Raw genomic sequence first — 24,583 nt, forward strand, 5'->3', positions numbered from 1 at the left:
CTCTGGTAAAAATAAATATAAATAAATAAATAAATAAATAAATCATGTATGCTAGTGGCCCAGGAGATGGTGCAGTGGATACTGTTGGATTCTCAAGTATGAGGTCTTCAGTTCAACCACTGCACGTGCCAGAGTGATGCTTTGACTCTGTCTGCCTGTTTCTCTCTTATTAGTAATTAACTTACTTTTAAATACATACATCTCTGGAATTTTCACAAAGTCAAAATATTACCTTGAGCCTTCACAGATTTACACATAAGAATTGCACCTACCAAAACCTGCTATCACGCTTGCTTCATTTAACCAGTCATCGTACTTTAAATGTACTAATTTCTTTTTATATTAATTTTTTACTGACTTTTTTATATTTGTTTTCCCTTTTGTTGCCCTTGTTGTTTTTCATTGTTGTTGTAGTTATTATTGTTGTTATTGATGTCGTCGTCGTTAGAAAAGACAGAGAATAATGGAGAGAGGAGAAGACAGAGGCCGGGGGGGGGGGGGGGGACAGAAAGAGAGACACCTGCAGACCTGCTTCACCACCTGTGAAGCGACTCCCCTGCAGGTGGGGAGCAGAGAACTCGAACTGAGATCCTTATGCCGGTCCTTGCGCATCATACCATGTGTGCTTAAACTGCTGTGCTACCGCCCGACTCCCTTTCCATTAATTTTTTAATGGTACTTTAATAATTATTAACAAGATGACAGAAGTACAATTCCATATAGTTCCCAATACCAGAGTTCAGTGCCCCATTCCCTCCATGAGAAGCTTCCCTATTCTTTATCCCTCTCTGGGAGTAGGGATCAAAATTCTTTTTTAAGATTTTCTTTATTAATGAGAAAGATAAAGACTCAGTTATCACTCTAGTACATGTGCGTCAGATTGAACTCAGGACCTCATGCTTGAGAATCCAGTGCCTTATCCTGTGCACCACCTCCCAGACCACACCACACCGAACCAAAACTCTTTATTAGGTGCAGAAGGTGGGAAGTCTGGCTTCTGTAATGGCTTCTCTGCCGGTCATGGGCGTTGACAGGTGGATCCACACTCCCAGCCTGTTTCTGTTTCTTTCCCTAGTGGGGCGAGGCTCTGGGGAGGGGAGGTTCCAGCACACAACGGTGAGGTCCTCTGCCCGAGGAGGTCAGGTTGGCGTCATGGTAGCACCTGCAACTTGGTTAGCTGATTAAGATACAAAGCAGAACAAATTGTTTGGGGAGTCAGGTGGTAGCGCAGCGGGTTAAGCGCATGTGGCTCAAAGGACCCGTGAGGATCCTGGTTGGAGCCCCCGGCTCCCCACCTGCAGGGGAGTCGCTTCACAGGCGGTGAAGCAGGTCTGCAGGTGTCTATCTTTCACTCTTCCCTCTATCTTCCCCATCTCTCTCGATATCTCTCTGTCCTAGCCAACAACGACGATGTCAATAACAATAACTACAACAATAAAAAAAAAACAAGGGCAATAAAAGGAAATAAATATTAAAAAAGAAAAAAGAAAAATTGTTTAATAAGCAGGAACCCAATGGTAGGAACAGAGCAGATGAAACTAGGTGTCTTCGTGTGGGAAGCAGCTAGGAAGTCTGCTTCAGGTATGCTCCAAGGGGTGTGTACTCAGCTATTTTCCAGCAAAACTTTAGACCTATTTCTACTTGTACAGGTACATACTGAGAATTTTTTAATTTGATTTGATCTGTCAGGTGTCACTTCAGTCTTATGTTAAAATGTCTTCAGGCCTTTGTCCTTTGCTTTTATTCCTGAAGTGACGGGGCAGGGGAGGGGGGTGTTTGATCCCCTCTTTCTAAATTGTATTTGCCAGTATTACTGGGGAACTTTTTTTCTAAAATGGCCCATTGTTCCATAATCGGATCAGCCACAACTGCCAAAGCAAGATGTGAAATCTGCATGTTGTGAGTTCTGCGGCCTGCACCACCCCACCAACAGGTCTTACCACACTGGTGGGCCAGGAGACTGGTGCATCCTTGTCAGATTCATGTTGAATTCCTGGTGGTGCGCAAAGCGTAAGCACCGGCGGAAGGATCCCGGTTCGAGCCCCAGCTCCCCACCTGCAGGGGAATCTCTTCACAGGCGGTGAAGCAGGTCTGCAGGTGTCTGTCTTTCTCTCCCCCTCTCTGTCTTCCCCTCCTCTCTCCATTTCTCTCTGTCCTATCCAACAACAATAATAACCACAACAATAAAACAACAAGGGCAACAAAAGGGAATAAATAAAATATTTTTAAAAATTTCCTAGTGGCCTATTATTCTCTCTCCCTCTCTTAAATTATTTATTTATTGAATAGAGACAGAGAGATATCAAAGGGGTGGGGAAGATAGTGAGGAAGAGAGATAGAAAAACACTTGCAACCCTGCTTCACCGCTTGTGAAGATCTCCCCCTGCAGGTGGGGACCAGGGACTTGAACCTGGGTCCTTGCACATTATAATTTAACGCAAGCTCAATCAGGTGTGCCGTCATTTGGACTGTGGCTTATTGTTCTCGTGAAGGGGACTGTCACCCCTTAGAGTGAAAGTTCTGGACAGTTTTAGCCTCAAACTGGGTGAGGACTTCAGGGACACAGGCATCCAGTGCAGACGCATCTCAAACTGGCCTCCGTGCCTACGTTGAGCTTTTTAACATTTTCAGACGTTCTGGGTAACCTGCAGTTTCCATGGAGGCAGAACTTATAGACAGAACCGGATACTGACTTGTCCTTTTCTTTTACGTGTCTGTTTATTGGTGTCTTCAGAAAGAAGTGTTGATTTGTTTCTTTTTCTTTATATTTTATTTATTCTTGAGAAAGGAGGGGAGAGGAAGAGGGAGAGAGAAAGAGAGAGAGATATAAAGAACCAGACATCACTCTGGTACAGGTGCGGCCGGGGATTGAACTCGGGACCTCCTGCTTGAGTGTCCAATGTTTATCCACTGTGCCACCTCCCAGACCACAGCAGTTGCTTTTTCACTAGTTTAAGTCTGTCTCAATGGTCCCCACTGCTGAGTCAGAGTTACTACAATGCCAATATATACACACCAATTAGTCAGAATTACTAGAATATCAGTCTAGAGAACAGGACTGAATGAGGAGGAAAAGTGATCTAATTTACCTGAAAACAAACAAACAAACAAACAAATAGCACCTAGAGCTGTCAAGCTGTGTAGAAAAAAGAAATCTTACGAAAGACCAGCTACAGGGGCTGGGTGTTGGCGCACCTGGTTGAGCGCATGTTACAGTGCTCAAGGACCCGGGTTCAAGTCCCCAGTCCCCACCTGCAGGGGGACAGCTTCACAGGTGGTGAAGAAGGGCTGCAGGGGTCTCTGTCTCTCTCCCTCTGTCTCCTCCTTCCCTTTCAATTTACGGCTGCCTTTATCCAGTAAGTAAAGATAATTTAAAAATTAAAAAAATAAACTATACAAAACAATCTATTTCATGGCCCTATTTCTTTTTTTTTAAAGTTTTTTTTACTTATTTAAGAAAGGAGACATTAACAAAATTATAGGATGGGGGGTATAACTCCACACAATTCCCGCCACCCAGTCTCCATATCCCACCCCCTCCCCAATAGCTTTCCCATTCTCTATCCCTCGGGGAGCATGGACCCAGGGTCGTCGTGGGTTGCAGAAGGTGGGAGGTCTGGCTTCTGTGACATGGCCCTATTTCTAATGCCAGCGTTAATGAGCAAGACTTGTCTCAGCAAGTAACATTTCTCTCAGCTGTTCTCAGCTGTGAATGAGAAAAACAATTAAATATGGCGCATTCTGCCCATGACTAGAGTTGGACCTATCTGGTTGTTGGAAGACAAGAAAGCATCCTAGCGCACTCTAATTAGAGATGAAACTATTTGAAATCGCAGAATTGTAGGTGTGCATTGCATATTCTACATCTTTTTTTAAAAAAGAAATATTTATTTTTTTTGAGTGAGATGGAGAGAAAGGCACACAGACACCAGAGCACTGCTCAGCTCTGGCTGATGGTGCAGGGGATTGAACCTGGGACTTCGGAGCCTCAGGCATCAGAGTCTCTTTGCATAACCATTTTGCTATCTACCCCCCACCCCCGCCCACATTCTACATCTTTAACCTAATGAAGAAACAGACACGTTCTATTATTTTTTTTTTTATTGTTTTATTTTACCAACTCTGGTTTATGGTAGTAGGGGAAACTGAACCTGTGACCTGAGAGCCTCTATTTTTTAAAATATGTATTTATTTAGGATAGAGACAGAGAGAAATTGACAAGGGAGGGGAGATAGGGAGAGAGACACGGACACACATACAGCCCTGCTTCACTACCTGTGAAGCTTTTCCCCTGAAGGTGGGGACCAGGGGTTTGAACCTGGGTCCTTGTGCATTGTAATGTGTGTGCTTAACCAGGTGCGCCTCTCCCTGGCTCAACCTCCCCTTTTTAATTTGTTTATTTATTCATGAGAAAGATAGGCAGAGAAAGAACCAGACCACTCTGGCACATGTGCTGCTGGGGACTGAACTCAGGACCTCATGGTTGAGAATCCAATGCTTTATCCACTGCACCACCCAGCCCAGGACCTCTCTGCCTACACCTACTGCTCTACTGATGGTACTAACTCACCATCTTCCTTTTTCTATCTTCCTTCCATCCATCCTTTCTCTTTTATTTCAACCAGAGCACTGCTCAACTCTGGCTATGGTGATGCTGGGGATTGAACCTGGGACCAATGGTGCCCCAGGCAGTAAAGTCTTTGTATGTATGACTGGCCTCCTCTGTCCCCTCCACCCCCACATTTCTAATTGACTGCAGTGAAAACGATTTTGGAAAAACAGCTTTTTAAGCACAATTTCCACACTGTGAGCAGAGGGCAGAATTGGTGTCCATATAATTAAGCAGACACGCAGAGGGAGCTGGTGCTTCAGACTGAAAGACCTCCAGGGGAGCAGCTCTCCTCTCCCTCTCTCTGCTCTCTGGCAGTGTGCGCTGAAAGGAGGAATCTGACTGGATGCAGCAAGTCTGGCTACAGTTCTGAAGGTTGCAGACAGAGGCTCTCTTGGTTTTGAAGATATCACAAATTAAGGCTTAAGTGAGTTTGAATAAGGTGACAATTGTATGTATTGGGAAGTAGTTTTTTTTTTTTTTTTTTTTTTAAGATTTTATTTATGAGAAAGATAGGAGAGAAAGAACCAGACATCACTCTAGCACATGTGCTGCCGGGGATCGAACTCATGCTTGAGAGTCCAAAGCTTTATCACTGCACTACCTCCTGGACCACTGGAAATAGTTTTTAAAATATATTTTTTAATTTATTACTGAATAGACACAAATGGAGAGGAAGGGGAAGGTAGAGAGACACCGACAGGCCTGCTTGACCACCTGTGAAGCTTTCCCCCTACAGGTGGGGACCAGGGGCTTGAACCTGGGTGCTTGAGCACACTTACCCAGGTGCATCACCACTTGGCCCTGGCAATATTATTTGCCATTTGTGGGTCTCTTCAAATGCATTGCACTATCTATGATTTTCTCTATCCTGAGGTCCCAGGTTCAATCCCCTGCACCATTAAAAACCAGAGCTGATTAGTGCTCTGGGCTCTTATCATTTTAATGAAATGAAACATTAAAAGAAAAATTAGTCTTCTAAAAAAAATAAGGTGCCAGTTGTTAAATTCTATGTTTTTCCTAGAACCAGGATGGTAATAATGAAGCTATGACAATAAACTTTAAAAATTGCAGGCTGGCTGGTGGTGCACCTGGTTGAGTGCAGGTTACAATGCACAAGCACTGGGTTCAAGGCCCCAGTCCCCATCTGCAAAAGGAAAACTTCACAAGTGGTGAAGCAGGGCTGGAGGTCTGTCTATTTCTCCCTTCCTCTCAATTTCTGGCAATCAAATTAAATATATATATATTTTTTAAAAATCTTGAAAATTCTACTTTTCGTTTCTATATACTAACAAAACATCACTTAACATAACTGAGTAACAAGGACAGAAACAGAATGCTCAGTGCCTTTGAGGATGAACCTTCATCTTTGTCTTCGTAGTAACTGCCAGTTAGGTAGTGTGCCTGTTTGAGAGCCAAGTACCAGGGGTCAGGTTCCCACCCCTACCTGCAAGGGGTGAAAGGACTTCACAAGCAGTGAAGCAGTGCAGTGCAGTGCAGTGGGGGTCTCCCTCTCCCCTTCACTCTCAATTTCTATCAAGAAAGGGGGGAAAAAAAAAAAAGGTTGCTGGGAGCTGTTGTGTAACCATTGAGGTCCAGTGATAATCCTGGTGGCAAAAAGAAAAAAAAGAGAACCACAAATTTTAAGCATTACAATTCCCAAATAGTAACTTTTTCAGAGCAACTTCCTCCTGAAATATCCCAGCGATTATTTTCCAGATGAATTTTTTTTTTTCTCATTAGTGTCTTAGTAACAGGTATAATTCTGCCTTGTTCCCACCACCAGAGTTTGGTCTCATTCCCACCACTGGAAGCTAGTTCTCCCAAGGCTGCAGGTAGAGATTGATTATTATCTATCTGCCTGTACTTCCGTATATTTGCCCATGGTCTGGTCTTCTCTTCCTATGTCACACATACACCTAGTACTTTTTCCAAATGCCCTTTTCTTCCTCTTCTTTGGGCCCTGGGAGTTGGGAGTTGAAAGCTCTCCAATCATCTTCCCCCGGAGTATGGACCAAAATTCTTTACGGGGAGCAGAAGGTGGGAGTTCTGGCTTCTGTAATTGCTTCTCCGCTGGACAGGGACATTGGCAGATGGATCCAGACCCCCAGCCTGTTTCTATCTTCCCTAGTGGCACAGGGCTCTGAAAAAGTGAGGACATAACTATATACTTGCAAATTTTGCTCACTTTAACTTTAGACACATAAGAATATGCTAGAATTTACTGCAGGCCTATTTTACCAGCTTGTGTGAATACATTAGAACAGCTCCACTGTTAGAACCGGCCTGTTCAGTTGGATCCAACCTGCCCTAAGCCGACTACCACTTCACGTGACCATTTTCAAATTAGTTTTTATGTTCAAGCTGCCATTTATTTGTACATTCTTGGCTTTGACAAAAAAAAACAAAAAACTTGTGCACATTTATGTACCAAAACCCGTACGCTCTCATTTCTGTATACGAACTACCTAGAAATGACATCTCTGGGTCATACTGTTATATATAAGAAACTGCCAACTTTCTCTAGGGTGACCATCACATATTCACAACAATCAGGCTGCTTTAGTGGTGCCAGTACTTATCTTAAAAAATGTACTCATGGGGGGGGGGTGTCAGGCAGTGGGTTAAACGCACATGATGCAAAGTGCAAGGACTGACTTAAAGATCCTGGTTCGAGCCCTGGCTCCCCACCTGCGGGGGGGGGGGGGGGGGGAAGGCCGCTTCACAAGTGAAGCAGGTCTGCAGATATCTTTCTCTCCCCATCTCTCTGTCCTATCCAACAATGACAGCTATGAAACTAGCAAGCACGCTAAATCAAGTACTCACAGGACCAAGTGGTGTTAACCAGTGTGGATTACTGAATGTTGGGGGGAGGGGTTTAAGAAGAGGTGAAGTGTTGTAGATACCTGCCTACTCCCCCTTCCCAAACTGTCTAATCAAAAACATCATTTACCCCAGTATGTAAATTCTTTCAACTCCCACCCCAATCCTTTATTAAATTTAAGAAATGTGCATTTCCAAGTCCACTAAAATTGAGTTTAAACCTGCAGTTTAAACCTAAATTGAGTTTAATTCCTGACAGGAATTTTACACATTTACTGTAAACATCTCATCTCATGGTGTTAGAGAAAAATTGTACTAGGGCAGGAGTAGACAGTGTAATGGTCATGCAAACCTTCTCATGCCTGTAGACTCCCATCCACCCCAGGAAAACCCCAGTGAGCTAGCAGGTGTCCCAGTTTCCTAAAACTGGAAGAGATGTACCGCATCTAGGAGTTACGAAGCCGAAATAAAACACAGGAGAAATGTCTGGTATTATGAAAATTTATTACCACTGCACTTTCACCATCAAACTTAGGACCTTGGCCTTTCCTTCTTGCCTTTGTATAAAGCCAAGAGAGAGACATTAGCCACTTTGACGACCTTAAACCGGACTCCAGGAATGTCACCAACAGCGTGACCTTTACGACCAAATCCAGCAACCAGAACTTCATCGTTTTCCTGGAATAAAATTTTACAACAGTTTACGGTTGGTGTCAGGAACAATCACTAAGAATACCACCTTGAGTTGTGTTAAGCCAGCTCCCTCCCAGCACTAAGCGTAAGCACTCACCTCAATGAAATTCAAGCAACCATCATTGGGCACAAAGGCTGTGATTTTCTTGCCATTCTTGATCAGCTGAACTCGGACACACTTCCTGATAGCAGAATTTGGCTGTTTGGCTTCAACTCCTCTGAAACAAACCACAAACACTGAACTGACTCTCTGGAAAGAGATACTTAATTCAGACTCGTAACTTTATGTCCCCTGTGCCTTATTTTCATTGGCATGCAAGAGAAACACGCAAGCCCTTTATATCAAACTGTATATTGATCTTGGGTTTAAAAGTGGGTCAAACTCGTCCAGGGGACCAGTCTCATTCTACTGGAACACACAGCTGTGTTCTGCATATGGTAGTTAAGGGCACTGGATGTCAAAATGCCGCTCAATTCCCTAGACCATCTCAGCTCCAAGACATACAAAAGTAATGTGGCGATTGCAGTAAATTAAGATGTAGAAGGGCAAGGAGGTTCAAATTCTGACTAGGTTTGGAATGTGTAACGTTACAAATTTTAAAGTACAAATCCGGTTTTCTAGAGTTGATAAATGTGATTGCAAAAGCAAACTGCCTCCAACAGATCTCAGGCGAGCTCTGGTGGAGTCTCACCTCACAGCCGTGGCCCCCAGTGTCAACTCTCCACCCCCAACTTGTAGAAACGAAGTTCCGCCCTGTAACTTCCCAGTATTCAACGCAGCACCAAGCCCAGATGGACTCGCCTCCTTGACTACGATCCACTGAAGAACTACTTCAACTTACACTTTTTCCAGCACAATCCCCTTGGCATGGGAAGCACCTCCAAAAGGATTGGCCTTCAGGGCTGTGCCCAGATGGGCTTTCTTGTACTGCTTATCATGCCACTTCTGGTCCCGCCGGTGGCTACGCAGCTTCCTGGCAGTACGGAGACCACGACACTTGCCTTGGGGGAAAAAGAAAAACAACACAACACTTAGGTGAGCAGAGAACTAAACAGACATTCCCCGGAAGAAATACACACGGCCTGCAGACACATGAAGAAACGCTCCACTCATCATCATGAGAAATGCAAATTAAAACCACACTGAGATGCCATCTCCCACCGGAGAGGAGGATTCCCCACAACCAGATGAGGTTGTGGGGAAAAAAGAAATTCTGCTTCACTACTGGTGGGAACGCAAACTGGCACAGAACCTTTGGAAGACGGTAGGAGAATCCTTATTAAAAAAAAAAAAAAAAAGTGCACGTTACAGTGCACAAGAACCCAGGTTCAAGCCCCTGGCCCCCACCCACAGAGGGAAAGCTTTGCAAGTGGTGAAGCTGGGCTGCAGGTGTCTCTCTTCCTCTCAATTTCTGCCTGTCTCTATCCAATAATTAGAAAGAGAAATGGAATTACCATGTGACCCAGCAGTATCCCTCGGGCACTAATCCAGTGGACACTCACTCAGAAAGGACACACGCTCCCCTGTGTTCGTAGCTGCGTTATTCACAAGAGCCAGAGTGGAAGCAGCCTAGATGCCCACCGTCAAATGACTGGCTAAAGAGACCATGGGGTCCATAGTCCCTGGAATACTACTCAGCCATCAAAACTGCTAATTGTGTCCCTCGGATCAGCATGGGTGATACTGGAGGACACAGAACTTTGGGGGCGGGGGTGATCTTACAATCTTGACAATTTAATAGAAACCGTTAATAACACACACACACACACACACACAGAGTTGCTTCGCAGGTGTCCCTTTGAACTAGTGCGTTTTTTGTTCTTTAAATGAGATTAAGAGCCCCGAGTCCTGCTCAGCTCTGGCTGATGGCGGTGCTCGGGGCGCTGAACCCGGGGCCGCGGGGCGTCTGCGGCCGGGCAGGCGGGCTTGTCGTCGGCAGAACCGCGGTGCTGTGACTGCGATTCCGCCATTGCAGGTCGCAGCTCTGCGGCCGCTCACCTGGACCCGTGCACACCTGGCTGCCAGGTGAGGGCATCGCCTCCGGGAAGGAGGCTGCGTATCCTCCCAGAAAGGAGGTTTCATGTCCCCCCCAGGAAGGAGACCACATGTCCCCGGAAAGGAGGTTTCATGCCCCCTCCCCCGGGAAGGAGGCCGTAAGTCCCCCCGGGAAGAAGGCCGCATATCCACCGGGAAGTTTCATGTCCCCCCGGGAAGAAGTTTCATGTCCCCCCGGGAAGAAGTTTCATGTCCCCCCGGGAAGAAGTTTCATGTCCCCCCGGGAAGAAGTTTCATGTCCCCCCGGGAAGAAGTTTCATGTCCCCCCGGGAAGAAGTTTCATGTCCCCCCGGGAAGGAGGCCCCTCGCCGGCTCAGCCGCTTCCGCGCCATGTGCCTGCAGGCGCCGCGGTGCCCCCAGCCCGGCCCGGCCCACCACCCCGGAGCCATTGCCTCTCGCGGCCCTGCTCCCACCCTCCCCGCTACCCCCGCCGGCCCGTCACTCGGCTTCCGAGCCCCCCGCCCCGGCCAGACCCCGGGGCCGCTCACCCATCCTGCCGATCGCACGGGCCCGAGCGAAAGGGAGAAGCGGCGCGGAAGGAGCCACAAGCCACCGCGACTAAGCCCCGCCCCGCCCCGCCCCGCCCAGGAAGGACCGCACGCAGCTGTCCGCGTCGCGCCTGATCAAAAGTGGCCGCTCCTCCTGTGCGTAGGACCAGTTTGCACGACTTTCTGGAATAAAGAAGAGACGGTAGGCGTTTTATTGCATCTTCCTCACATTCCGAGAGATTCCCTCTTTTCGTTGTTGACCTCTCGTCATGGGCCTTGCCTACCAAGCCTGAAGGCCGGTGAACTACAAATCCCAAGATGCTTTGCGGGAGTCCATGCGTGGCGCGGGCGCTCCCGGCGCACGCGCGTGTGGGGGCGGAGCCTCTGCGCAGTGGCGGAAGGGGCGGGGACATTGCCGGCCTGTTCTGAGCGTGGTGCGGAGGGTGGTTTGGTGCAGTAGCGGGGTACTGAGTATGGAAAGTGCTAGAATGTGCAAGGAGCCGGGTTCAAGCCTCTGATCCCCGCCTGCAGGGGCAAAGCTTTGCAAGTGGTGAAGCAGGGCTGTAGGTGTCTCTATCTCCCCTTTCACTCTTGATATATGGCGGTCTCTATCCAATAAATAAGTAGATGATAAAAAATTAATTAAAAAAGTTTTTAAAACGAGTTTTAGTAAGGCTGTGTGATTTCATAACTATAAGTCAAAGCTTTTAGGGTTCAGCCAGTGTTTCCTTCCTTCCTTCCTCCCCCCATTCCTTCCTTCCTTCCTTCCTTCCTTCCTTCCTTCCTTCCTTCCTTCCTTCCTTCCCAGAACACTGCTCAGCTCTGGCTTATGGTGGTGCAGGGGATTGAACCTGAGACTTTGGAGCCTCAGGCATGAGAGTCTGTTTGCATAACCATTAGGCTATCTACTTCCATACCCGCCCAAGCAGTGTATTTTCAAGTTTTGCCAAGACATCAAGTCTTTCTTTTAAAGTTTTTAATGTTTTAATCGTGATATGCTAATGATCAATAAGATTGTAAGATAACAGGGGCACAATTCCACACAGTTGCCACCACCAGAGTTCCCTGTCCCATCCCCTCTATTGGAAACTTCCCTAATCTTTATGCCTCTGGCAGTGTGGACCAAAATTCTTTATGGGGAGCAGAAGGAGGGAGGTCTGGCTGCTGTAACTGCTTCCCCGCTGAACATGGGTGTTGGCAGGTGGATCCATACTCCCAGCTTGTTTCTGTGTTTTTCTAGTGGGCTCTGGGGAGGGGAGGTTCCAGGACATTGGTGGGGGCGTCTGCCCAGGGAAGTTGGGATGGAATCATAGTAGCGTCTGCCATTTGATGACTGAAATACAGTAAACTGGAAACATAAAATAGAAATAGGGCAAATAAAAGGTGGGACCCTAGGGTAGAAGGAAGCTAGAAAGTCTATTTCAGGAATGCTCCTGAGAGCCCATGTTTTCATAATCTTTGCTTGAGCTTGTTATCTGACATGAGGAGGGCTAGAAATACTGTCTGGAAAGATGGCGTCAGAGTTGGGAGTAGAACTAGGAAGCAAGATTGGGGCAGAGAATTGCTTGCAAGCTATAAGATATATAAATGCAGTTGACTGTTTACCACAATGATCTAACCCGGCCCGTGTCCATTCATATGTAACACAGGAGCCTGTACAATCTCAGCTCCTGTCAGACTGAGCTCACCAGCAAGGGATCGGAGAGAAGAAACATCAAGAAATAGGAGCAGAGTCCCAGAGGTTCCAGGACTAGGAGAAATGTGGATCTTAAAGAGGATGGGAAGAATTCCTTGTAGTCTTACATTTAAAACAGCAATAGTTAATTGTTACTATAACCAAGTTAGTTGGGAGCTTATTTTTCTTTGAAAATCCAATGTACTTGACCTCACTCTACTTTGTGACATTTACAGATATCCACTAATAACAGTCTCTTACATACTGATAGAGCTAAATGGTTTGATCTATCTGGCCTAAGATTGTAGGTAATTTACACATTTAAAAGTATACATATACAAATATATTTTTAGAGCTGCTTAAACAATTTAAGCCCATTTGTGACGTTAAATATTTAACTAAAGAAAATATGGGAGTTGGGCGGTAGCACAGCAGGCTAAGCGCACGTGGCGCAAAGTGCAAGGACCAGCATAAGGATCCTGGGTCGAGCCCCCAGGCTCCCCACCTGCAGGGGAGTCGCTTCACAGGCAGTAAAGCAGGTCTGCAGGTGTCTGTCTTTCTCTTCCCGTCTCTGTCCTCCCCTCCTCTCTCCATTTCTCTCTGTCCTATCCAACAATGACATCAGTAACAACAATAACTACAATAAAACAAGGGAAACAAAAGGGAATAAATAAATATTTTAAAAATATGTAAACTCAGAGCTATGATCTAGGCAGTTAGAAAACTTGAAGTATTCACTCCTGAGGCTGCAGTACTGGCCAGCGGGTGTCTGTCCAGTTATAGTTGGTGAGATTTGTCAAGGTCAATTGTTGCAGATATTTGTTATATTTTAAATATTTCCTACTAATGATTTTAGGAGTTTTTTTTTGTTTGTTACCTTTTTTAACCACAGCACTGCTCAGCTCTGGCTTATGGTGGTGCAGGGGATTGAACCTGGGGCTTTAGAGCCTCAGGCATGAGAGTCTGTTTGCATAACCATTTGCTATCTACTCCACCCACTTAAATATTTATTTGTTTATTTATTAACAGAGCACTGCTCAGTTCTGCCTTGTGGTGGTACAGGGATTGGACCTGGGACTTTGGAGCCTCAGACATGAGAGTCTCTTTGCATTTATCCCCCCATTTATTTATCTATCTGTCTGTCTATCTATCTATCTATCTATCTATCTATATCTATTTATTTATTTATTGAATAGAGAGAGTCAGAAATGGAGAGGAAATGTGGTGGTAGAGAGTATGACAGACAGACACCTGCAACACTTGCTTCACCACTTGTGAAGCTTTCCCAGGGCTCTGTTCTGGCTCCTACGCTATTTAATATTTACATCAATGACCTCCCAGAAACTTCTTCAAGGAAGTTAATCTACGCCGATGACATCTGCTGTGCAACTCAGGCATCCAAGTTCGACATCCTCGAGGAAACACTCACGAAAGACATGTCTCTGATATCTGATTACTGTAAAAAATGGCGACTAATCCCTAGCACTGCAAAAAACGGTATCATCTGTTTTCCATCTACACCATGCCTCGACCTCGCGTGAGCTTAATGTGCAGCTTGGCGATACGAGAATCCGGCATGAAGCCCAGCCAGTCTACCTTGGCGTTACTCTCGATAGCACCCTGTCATTTCACGAACATCTCATAAAAACTGCAGCAAAGGTGGGCGCGAGGAATCACATCATTGCAAGACTGGCCAGCTCCTCATGGGGCGCGAGCGCTTCCACACTACGATCATCATCTCTGGCATTTTGCTATTCTACTGCAGGATACTGTGCCCCAGTATGGTTCCATAGCCACCATGTCCACTTGGTCGATTCCAAATTATATTCCTCCATGAGGATAATTTCTGGAACCATCCATTCCACCCCGGTTCCATGGCTGCCAGTTCTTAGCAACATCGCCCCGCCAGATATTCGTCGGGATGCGACATCATCTAAGTTCATTTCCCACGTCTACGCTCGACCGGACCTGCCAATATTCGCGGATATCTTCGCCCACCCTGTCCAACGCTTGACGTCTTGTCACCCAATCTGGTCCCCTACGCCTACACTGAACTTCTCTGTTCCAGACTCTTGGAAACAGAGTTGGCAGTCAGCTGAGGTAAAGAACAAACACCTCATCACAGACCCCTGCGAGCGTCAACCCGGCTTTGACCTAGCACGTTATGACTGGGCCCTCCTCAATCGCTATCGAACAGGCCATGGCCGGTGCGCCGCTATGTTCCATCGCTGGGGAGCCAGAGACGACCCGAACTGCCCCTGCGGCTCCAGACAGACTATGACCCACATAGTCAACGACTGCCACCTCTCCAGATTCAAAGGAGGTCTCGAAACTTGACATCAGGCTCAACCTAACGCTGTTGACTGGCTACGGAAGAAGGGCAAACGCTAGAAGAAGAAGAACAGACAGACACCTGCAACACTTGCTTCACCACTTGTGAAGCTTTCCCCCTGCAGGTGGGGACTGGGGGCTTGAACCTGGATCCTTGAGCATGGTAACATGTGCACTCAACCAGGTGCACCACCACCCTGTCCCCTTTAGTAGTTTTTGTTTGAGTTTAAGAGCTAACATGCAAGGGGACTAAAAATACTGTCTGGGAAGATGGTGTCAGGGTTGAGAATAGGACTAGAAAGCTAGATTAGGGCAGAGAGCATCTCCCACACTTGAAGCAAGTATAGAAATACAATTGTCTACCCTATGGATCTGACTTAGGACCCATATCTTTTCCTGTTTAGCACAGGAGCCTGTGTAACCTCCAAGTCCCTGTCAGCCTGAGTTCGCAGTTCGTGGTCACAGCTGGGAACATTCTAGGCTGCACTCACTGCAGGACCCGTCTTCCTCTAGTGGCAGACTAGGCTGACCCAGCCTCCCTTCAGAGAGAGGGGCAGTCCCTACCATTTTTTGTTCCTTTCTGCTCTACAGTGAGGGCAAGGTCCTAGAGAGGCCCACAGAGGACTTATGATGATGTTCCTGATGGAAGTGACCAGTGATGGTGGAGAGAGGGAGCTATTAGAGGTCTAGGCTCATCATATCTGTGTGGGGATCCAAGGATTCCCTGACTAGGACCCCAGATGATGAGATGGCCTGATAATTGACAGACAAAATGACCCAGTCTCTTGACCTTTTATGAGAATTTCTTTTGATTTTGGCCATACATTTCAAAAAGAGATGGGAATTAATTTGGAGGGAGGGCAGGAAAACTAGGGGGCCTAAATATTAATGTTAAGCTATGTTTTAAAAAACCATTTATTTATTTATGAGAAAAGAGGGAGAGGAAGACATGGTACCTATGATGTGAGAACTGAACTCAGGATCCCAGGCCTGAGTCTAAGTCTTCATTCATTGTGTTAATCCCTCCTAGGTCACAAAATTAAATTATTCTGAGGTGAGGGGTAGATAGCATAATGGTTATGCAAAGAGACTCACTCTCATGCCTGAGGCTCCAAAGTTCAAACTAGGTTCAACCTCCTGTATCACCTCTCATAAACCAAGAGCTGTGCAGTGCTCTGGTAAAAATAAATAAATACAATAATTCTTATTATAAGTTGTAATGTAAAGTCACTTTTGGTACTTCTTGAAATATTAAGAGAGTGGCAGTGGGGTGGGGAGAGCAAGTTTCCTCCCCCCTAGCATTTTTCTTTCAAGTCAGAGTTCAATTAGTGTAACTTCTCGTTTCTGGTTTCTATTTCCATGGTAGTTTAATAAAGAGGGGTGACACCTATGATGAATTTGGGAAACAATAGTTTGGGCATATCAGCTCTTCTTTCTTTTCCTACTCAGGAAGTTTTGTTTCCTCTGGCTTGGGCTCTCTCTCTCTCTCTCTGTCTTTCTTTAATCTTTTATTTATTATTGGGTAGAGACAGTAAGAAATCAAGAGGGAAGGGGAAGATAGAGATGGAGAGAGAGAGAGACAGAGACAGAGACCTGCAACCCCGCTTCATCACTCATGAAGTTTCCCCCTGCAGGTGGGGACTGGGGGCCTCGAACCTGGGTCCTTGTGTACTGTAACACGTGCTCAACCAGGTGCGCCACGCTTGGGCTCTTTTTGTTATAGGAAACACAGTGCTGCAACCACAGGCTGCCATGCTGATCTTCTGTAGGAAAGGAAGAGGTTCAATTCCTCCCCATTTTGTGTTTACACCAAGCTCTGTCCTCTGTCCTCTGTCCTAAACTTCCACAGCAATAAGATTGTGATATTGCGGCTGTCTGATTCTTTCATCGCTTGTGTTATTTCTTAGTTGTCTTAGTGTTCAGCTGGGGCAGAAGGATATTATTTGACTTTTCTTTCTTTTTTTTTTTTAACCAGAACACTGCTTAGCTGTGTCTGACGGTGGTGCCGGTGCAGGGGATTGAACCTGGGACTTTAAGAGTGTCTTTGCATAGCCATACTAGCTACTCTCTGCCCTAGTATTTGACTTCTCTCAGACATACACTGCCTTTTCCTCCAGGAAGAAAGATTGGTCTTTATAAACTAGATCTGTTGATGAGAGAGGTCAAGGGTGAAGGCTTTCTTTCTTTTTCTTCTTCCTTCCTTTCTATCTCTATCTCTTTAATTTCTTTTTTAAACTTTTTTATTACCTTTATTTATTTATTGGATAGAGTCAGAAATTGAGAGGGAAGGTGGTGACAGAGAGGGAGAGAGAGACAGAGAGACACCCGCAGCACTGCTTGATCACTCGCAAAGCTTTCCTCCTGCAAGTGGAGACTGACTTTCTCTCTCTCTCTTCTCCTCCTTCTCCTCCTCCTCTTCCTCCTTCTTCTTATTGATAGGACAGAGAGAATTTTATAGGAGAGAGAAAGAAAAACACCTGCAACGCTGCTTCACCGTTCATTGTAGCGTGTTCGCTCAACCAGGTACGCCACCACTCGGCTTCTTGCTTCACCATTCATAATGTCCCCCTCACTCTCTGCAGATGGAGACCAGGGGTTTGAACCTGGGTCCTTCTGCATGGTAACATAGATGCTTCACCAGGTTGGTGGTGGTTTCCAGTACAGTCGTAGACACATGGGTCCAGTTTCTCATCTCCCTCTGTTTTTAACAGTGTTCATGATATTGGAACATTTAGAAGTTAAAAATTATTCTTACTGCTTCAGGTATAAAAAAAAACACGAGGCAATGGTTGCCATGGGAATATGACCCATTAGATAACGGCTTTAAGTGACAATGAAGAAGCAGTAATAGCAGGACTAATGGTTGCACGTTTTTAACTCCTAGTATTGAATACTAAATGCTTCACTTTACCTGATGATGATGACGATGACGATGACGATGATGATGATGATGATGAATTACCTCCAGGGTCATTGCTAGAGTTCGGTGCCTGCGCTCTGAATCCACTGCTCCTGGAGGCCTCCACTTTTGTTGCCCTTGCTCTTATTGTTGTCATTGATGTCATTGCTGGATAGGACAGAGAGAAATGGAGAGAGGAGGGGAAGACAGAGAGAGAGGAGAGAAAGACAGACATTTGCAGACCTGCTTCACCGCCTGTGAAGTGACCCCCCTGCAGGTGGGGAGCGGGGGGAGCTGGAACCTGGATCCTTATGCTGGTCCTTGAGCTTTGCGCCATGTGCGGTTAATCTGCTGTGCTACCTCCTGACCCCCAATTATTATTATTGTTGTTATTATTATTACTATTATTATTTTATTTACCAGAGCACTGCTCAGCTCTGGCTTATGGTGGTGTGGGGGGAATCTGGGACTTTGAAGCCTCAGGAATGAGGGTCTCTTTGCATAACCATAGTGCTATCTTTCCCCGCCCTTACCTGATTAAATTATTAAGTACAAATTTCCCTCTATCCCAAATGAGTTGTGTTTCTTTCTAGCTACTTTTTTGGTACTGTAATTATATCTTCTCACATACATTCCAAGTTAGACTAAAGATATGTATGTATACTGAAGGAGGCTGGGCGGTAGTGCAACGGGTTAAGCGCAGGTGGCGCAAAGCGCAAGGACTGGTACAAGGGTCCCTGTTCGAGACCCAGCTCCCCACCTGCAGGGGAGTCACTTCACAGGTGGTGACACAAGTCTGCAGGTGTCTATCTTTCTCTACCCCTCTCTGTCTTCCCCTCCTCTCTCCATTTCTCTCTGTCATATTCAACAACAGCAATGGCAAAATAACAATAACAACAAAGGCAACAAAATAGGAAAAAAAAAGGCCTCCAGGAGCAGTGGAACCAATAACCCTGGGGGTGGGGGTTCTGTATCCACCTAAAGAATCAAATCTACATATATAAAAAGAACTATATGTGTAATGCTGTGTAATCTTTTAAAAAATATTTATTTATTTTCTTTTGTTGCCCTTGTTGTTTTATTGTTGTAGTTATTGATGTCGCTGTTGTTGGATAGGACAGAGAGAAATGGAGAGAGGAGGGGAAGACAGAGATAGACACCTGCAGACCTGCTTCACTGCTTGTGAAGCGACTCCCCTGTAGGTGGGGAGCCAGGGCCTTGAACCAGGATCCTTACTCCAGTCCTTGTGCTCTGCACCATATGCGCTCAACCCACTGCACTACCGCCTGACCCCTACAGACCTTTATTTTTAAGCTAATTAAGTACCCAAAGATGAAAATCCTTCAAACAAAAAGAACAGTTACTATTATCAATCGCTGCTCATTCTAAGAGCAGTCAGAGAGAAATACTTCCAAATGTCAAAGAAACAAAATCTCTGGACTAGTGCCAAGGTAAAAGGGCCTTGTTCATCATTGACAGTCATGGAGCAAGCTGTTTATGACTCTCCCATCTAATGGGCCTGTGGTCTTAACTGTTAAAGCATCCATTTTCCTAAATGAAAAGACAAATAATAAATACTCGAGTATAGTAGATTATTTAATATCTCCTACTATCATCCCATCAAGTCTTAAACACCAAAAGTGAACCACCTGCTCAGAGAATGAAGTAGTGACGGTCAATGGCGACTGTACCTACCGCCCAACTCACAGTGGAGTTTTTTTGTTAGTTTTTTTCCTCCCTGGACTCGGCTCTCCCTGACCCTCAGTCTTCCCTTCCTAGTCAATGCCTGTATTATTACACTAAGTTTATTATTTAACAGATCTTTGTGCTAGAAGTGTTATGATGCTAAGAGCAAAAGGCAGGTTATTGGTAAGATAATGGGGTAATTTACAGTCTCGAGCAACAAGCAATGCACCTGACCTCTTGAGTACAGGAGGAGGAAGTAGAGGGTTGCATCAATACTTCAAGTTTTGTTTGTTTTTTAAATTTCTTTATTGGGGAATTAATGTTTTACATTCGACAGTAAATACAATAGTTTGTACATGCATCACATTTCCCAATTTTCTACATGACAATACAGCCCCCACTAGGTCCTCCTCTGTCATCATGTTCCGGGACCCGGAACCCTCACGTCCGTGTGTCCCCCCCCCCCCCCCCCCTTAGAGTCTTTTACTTTACTGCAATACACCAACTCCATTAGAAACATTAACATTTAAATCAAAAGTACTTGTATTCCATTTACTGAGCCGATTTCAATCCACTCAGTAGCTGATGAAAATTGGTTGGAATCATGGCAGCCATTAGGCTCGATCTGAACTCAATTAAGAGGCTGTATTAGTTTGAATTCCTCAGAGAAAAAGAAGCAACAGAAGGCATCCCTATCTATCTTCCAGTCTGCTGTTTTACGATAAGGAGTGGATTTCTATAGTTAGGGAGGTTGAGCCGTCCCAAGATTCTCAGTCCAGCAAGTTAGAAATTCACTAGCGCTTGTGGAATAGTTGCAGTCTTAGCACAGTTCAAAGGCAGAAGACCTATGTCTCTATTGTAAGGAAGTCAGGATCTTCCAAGGCAGTGCGTTCTTCCCAACCTGCTCTACCATTTCTTTTTCAATTACTTACTTAATTAATTACCAGAGCACTGCTCAGCTCCTCTGACTTATGGTGGTGCAAGGGATTGAACCTGGGACCCTTGGTACCTCAGGCTTAAGAATGTCCTACCATTTCATTCTATTCAATTAATTGGATTAGTCCATTAGTCCTAGTCTATTGTTTAGCTGTATCTGGGCACCTTGTGACCCAGTTAAATCGGCAGATGTTAGCCGTCACAAGGCGACACTCGTCTGCAAATAACGAGGAGTACATACGATAAAATTTTGATAGGACTTAGGTATTTTTTGTTTGTTTGTTTCCCAGAACACTGCTTAGATCTGGCTTATGGTAGTGCTGGGGATTGAACCCGAGACCTTTCGTGCCTCACATTTGAAAGTGTTTTTACAAAACCATTTTATAGTCTCCTCAACCCTAGGGAGACTCTGTTTTCTTTCTCTTTAAAAAATATTTATTTATTCTTATTAGATAGAGACAGAAATCGAGAAGGAAGGGGAAGATAGGTAGAGAGAGAGAGAGGCAGAGAGACAGCTGCAGCCCTACTTTGCCACTCATGAAGCTTTCCCCCTGTAGGTGGGAACCAGGGGCCTGAACCAAGGTCCTTGAGGACTGTCATGTGTGAACTTACCCAGGTGCACCACCACCTGGCCCTGCATGCTTGCATTTTCAAGCTGCTAAATTCTGTGCCAATAACTGCACTGGTTTTCACTTATGGCTGCCTATCTAATCAGACAGTAGCAAGTCCTTATTTTATACGTTTTGTACATCTACCCATCTGTCCTGCACTTCTTACTTCTGTACCAATTTGGCTCACCGGCATCGTAGGTTCTAGGTGTTTTATTAGTTAATTAAGCACAGTCCCTACCTTCATGAAGCAGGCCTTTTGGTGAGAAGTACACTATAAATAAGTAAACAACAACAAAAAAGTGTCTTATTGTAAATTATGACTGTAATTATGGTGAAAGTCAACAGAATGTAGAGAGAGGTAAAGGGATGTGAGGTAATTCCCACAGAAGAAATAATATATGCAGAGTTACTGAGGTACAAAAACTCAGGTCTACGGAGAGTCTTGAGAAGAAAGCAGTGTGCTGGAGCCACCACCCAGCCCCCCAGTGTTGGTATGTTTCACATTGGTTTGGTCTCCTTCCCCCTACCTCTGGGAGAAATTGGTTTGGCCCTTGCTAGTTTCGCACCTCACTTTCTCCCCGCCCCCTGTGCTACATAGTTCCGGAGTTCTGCAGGTAGCCGCCAGAGAAGAAGGATGGAGGACAGATCTGTGTGGTGATTAGTTTAAGGATCGCTCTCTACCGCCAGAGCAGAAAGACAGGAGAGCACATGTTTGCCCGCTCGTGAATAAAGCCTCTCTGCCCAGCCGTGTGTCTCTGGTCGTCTCTGTCTACTGCCGCAAACCTAGCCCGGCCTGCTGGACCCCGAACTTAACAACACCCCAAAATTCTTAAGTTAGGTCCATTTTTCCCTTTGAGAACACAATCCCATATGATCATAAATGACTATGGAAAGATGCATTTTTTTAAAAAAAGATTTTATTTATTTATTCATGAGAAAGATAGGAGAAGAGGGAGAAAGAACCAGACATCAATTTGGTACATGTGCTGCCAGCGATTGAATTTGGGACCTCATGCTTGAGATTCCAATGCTTTATCCACTGCACCACCATCCATACCATGAAAGGTGAATTTTTGACATTTAAAAATTCAGGTTCCCCATCTGCAAGATGGAAAACTTCATGAGTGGTGAAGCAGGGCTGCAGGTATCTCTCTGTCTCTCTCCCTTTCTATCTCCCCCTCCACTCTCAATTTCTGTTTATATAGAATAATAAATAAAAATATAAAAAAGAATTCAGGTAATTAGCAGTATTTGGTAAATCAGAAAATTAGGTCAGAACTCTTGAAAACATCATGGTTGTGCAAATTTCTGGTCTCTTGAGAGCTTTGAAGCAAAATTTTCTGTGTTCATCTGTACTTTCTGCATATTTTAAGTTAGTAACTACTCTTCCTTTTAAACAATGGATGTTTGGATGTTTATGTGGCCTATTTCCTTGAAAGTTAAAAAAAAAAAAATTTTCCACTGAACATTGGCTATAGCCCCGGAGGAAAAAAAAAGAGAAAAAAGAAGATAGAATTCACCTAAAATACTAAATGCCCTCCTATAAGGGTTGGTTAAAAAAAAAAAAAAAAAAAACTTCACTCCATAATGATCATGGGTCCATACTCCCAGAAGGATAAAGAATAGGAAAGCTCATCAAATTAAAAAGCTTCTTCACAGCAAAAGAAACCACTACCCAAACCAAGAGACCCCTCACAGAATGGGAGAAGATCTTTACATGCCATACATCAGATAAGAGTTTAATAACCAACATATATAATGAGCTTGCCAGACTAAACAACAAGACAACAAATAACCCCATCCAAAAATGGGGGAAGGACTTGGACAGACTATTCACCACAGAAGAGATCCAAAAGGCTGAGAAACACATGAAAAAATGCTCCAAGTCTCTGATTGTCAGAGAAATGCAAATCAAGACAACAATGAGATATCACTTCACTCCTGTGAGAATGTCATACATCAGAAAAGGGAATAGCAGCAAATGCTGGAGAGGGTGTGGGGTCAAAGGAACCCTCCTACACTGCTGGTGGGAATGTCAATTGGTCCAACCTCTGTGGAGAACAGTCTGGAGAACTCTCAGAAGGCTAGAAATGGACCTACCCTATGACCCTGCAATTCCTCTCCTGAGGATACATCCTAAGGAACCCAACACATCCATCCAAAAAGATCTGTGTACACATATGTTCTTGGCAGCACAATTTGTAATAGCCAAAACCTGGGAGCAACCCAGGTGTCCAACAACAGATGAGTGGCTGAGCAAGTTGTGGTAGATATACACAATGGAATACTACTCAGCTGTAAAAAATGGTGACTTCACCGTTTTCAGCCAATCTTGGATGGACCTTGAAAAATTCATGTTATGTGAAATAAGTCAGAAACAGAAGGATGAATATGGGATGATCTCACTCTCAGGCAGAAGTTGAAAAACAAGATCAGAAACTAAAACACAAGTAGAACCTGAAATGTAATTGACATATGGCACCAAAGTAAAAGACTCTGGGGTGGGTGGGTGGGGAGAATACAGTTCATGAAGGATGATAAATGACATAGGACATAGGATGATAAATGGGGGTTGTATTGTTAAGTGGGAAACTGGGGAATGTTATGCATGTACAAACTATTGTATTTACTGTTGAATGTAAAACATTAATTCCCCAATAAAGAAATAAATTAAAAAAAGAAGAATAGGAAAGCTTTCAAGGGATAGGATGGGATATGGAGTTCTGGTGGTAGGGATTATGTGGAATTGTAACCCCTCTTATCCTATGGTCTTGTCAATATTTTCATTTTATAAATAAAAATTAAAAGAGAAAAAGAAAAAATAAACTTCCTCTTTAGTGAAGGGCAGGCCTTGGAAACCCTGGATTTTCCTTCAAAAATGAATTCTCTCACATGTACAACTGTCTGTCTGAGCTCATCCGCACTGCTCTTTGTGTAAGGGGAGCTGGCGTGATCATTCTGAGTACTTGTTGAATAATAAAGTACTTTGTCTCTGACCTAAGAGTCCGTGTTTCCTTCCAGTGTCCATGAAACTATGGCAGGCTAGGGCTGGGGAGACAGAATGATGGTTATACAAAAGACTGTCATGCCTCAGGCTCTGAGGTCCCAGGTTCAATTCTCAGAATGACCATATGCCAGTGTTGTGCAGAACTCTGGTCTTATATTCTCTCTCTCTCTGTGTTTCACTAAAAAATAATATTGATAAATAAAATTTAAAAAAAGAAAAAGAAAAGAAATTATGGCAGGCTAACTTGTTTTCGTAGCTTTTATAGCTTGGGCAAAATCTCAAACCTTCACCTTTCTGAACTGAAGCTACTCGGCCTCTGAGCAGGCCAGTACAAACGTCAGGCAGGTGATACCCAGTGCTTTGCGCTGATCTATCCTATTAGCATTTTCTCACTGCTTCAAAGTCACAAGATGAACTCTTCTCAGACAATCACATCTTAAGTGTGACTTCTATTCTAAAACACATGTGTGAAACCTACTAACTACTAATCATTCTGCCTTAAGTTTTCTCAGCCTAGTGGGAGAAAATTTCAGTAACAGAAAGAATGTTATATGGGGCTGTTGGAAAAATCATGACACATTTTTTGCATAGGAAAGCAGAAAAACATGTCATGGCTTTCCTGGCAACCCAGTATTAACATCTGAGCATCAGCAAGTGGTGAAAATATAAAAATAATAATATATTTGTAATAACTTTTATGTGTGCATAGAATGTAGTTGTAGTTGAAGCATATATATATATATATTTTTTTTCTTTTTATTTAAGAAAG

The 24,583-nt window shown here is 44.6% G+C and overlaps 1 protein-coding gene across 1 annotated transcript; it reads right to left on the minus strand.

Moving 5' to 3' along the window:
* Window positions 1–7,917: 7,917 nt before the first annotated feature.
* On the minus strand, window positions 7,918–10,820 carry RPS23 (ribosomal protein S23). The gene is made up of 4 exons (XM_007518793.3): window positions 10,670–10,820; window positions 8,968–9,127; window positions 8,223–8,343; window positions 7,918–8,110 (listed from the first exon to the last, which is right to left on the minus strand). Exons 1-4 carry the CDS (start codon window positions 10,671–10,673, stop codon window positions 7,964–7,966), a joined length of 432 nt encoding a protein of 143 aa, XP_007518855.1. The 5' UTR covers window positions 10,674–10,820; the 3' UTR covers window positions 7,918–7,963.
* Window positions 10,821–24,583: the final 13,763 nt, after the last annotated feature.

The sequence above is a fragment of the Erinaceus europaeus genome, chromosome 11 (assembly GCF_950295315.1).
Source record: "Erinaceus europaeus chromosome 11, mEriEur2.1, whole genome shotgun sequence".
NCBI classification, from domain to species: domain Eukaryota; kingdom Metazoa; phylum Chordata; class Mammalia; order Eulipotyphla; family Erinaceidae; genus Erinaceus; species Erinaceus europaeus.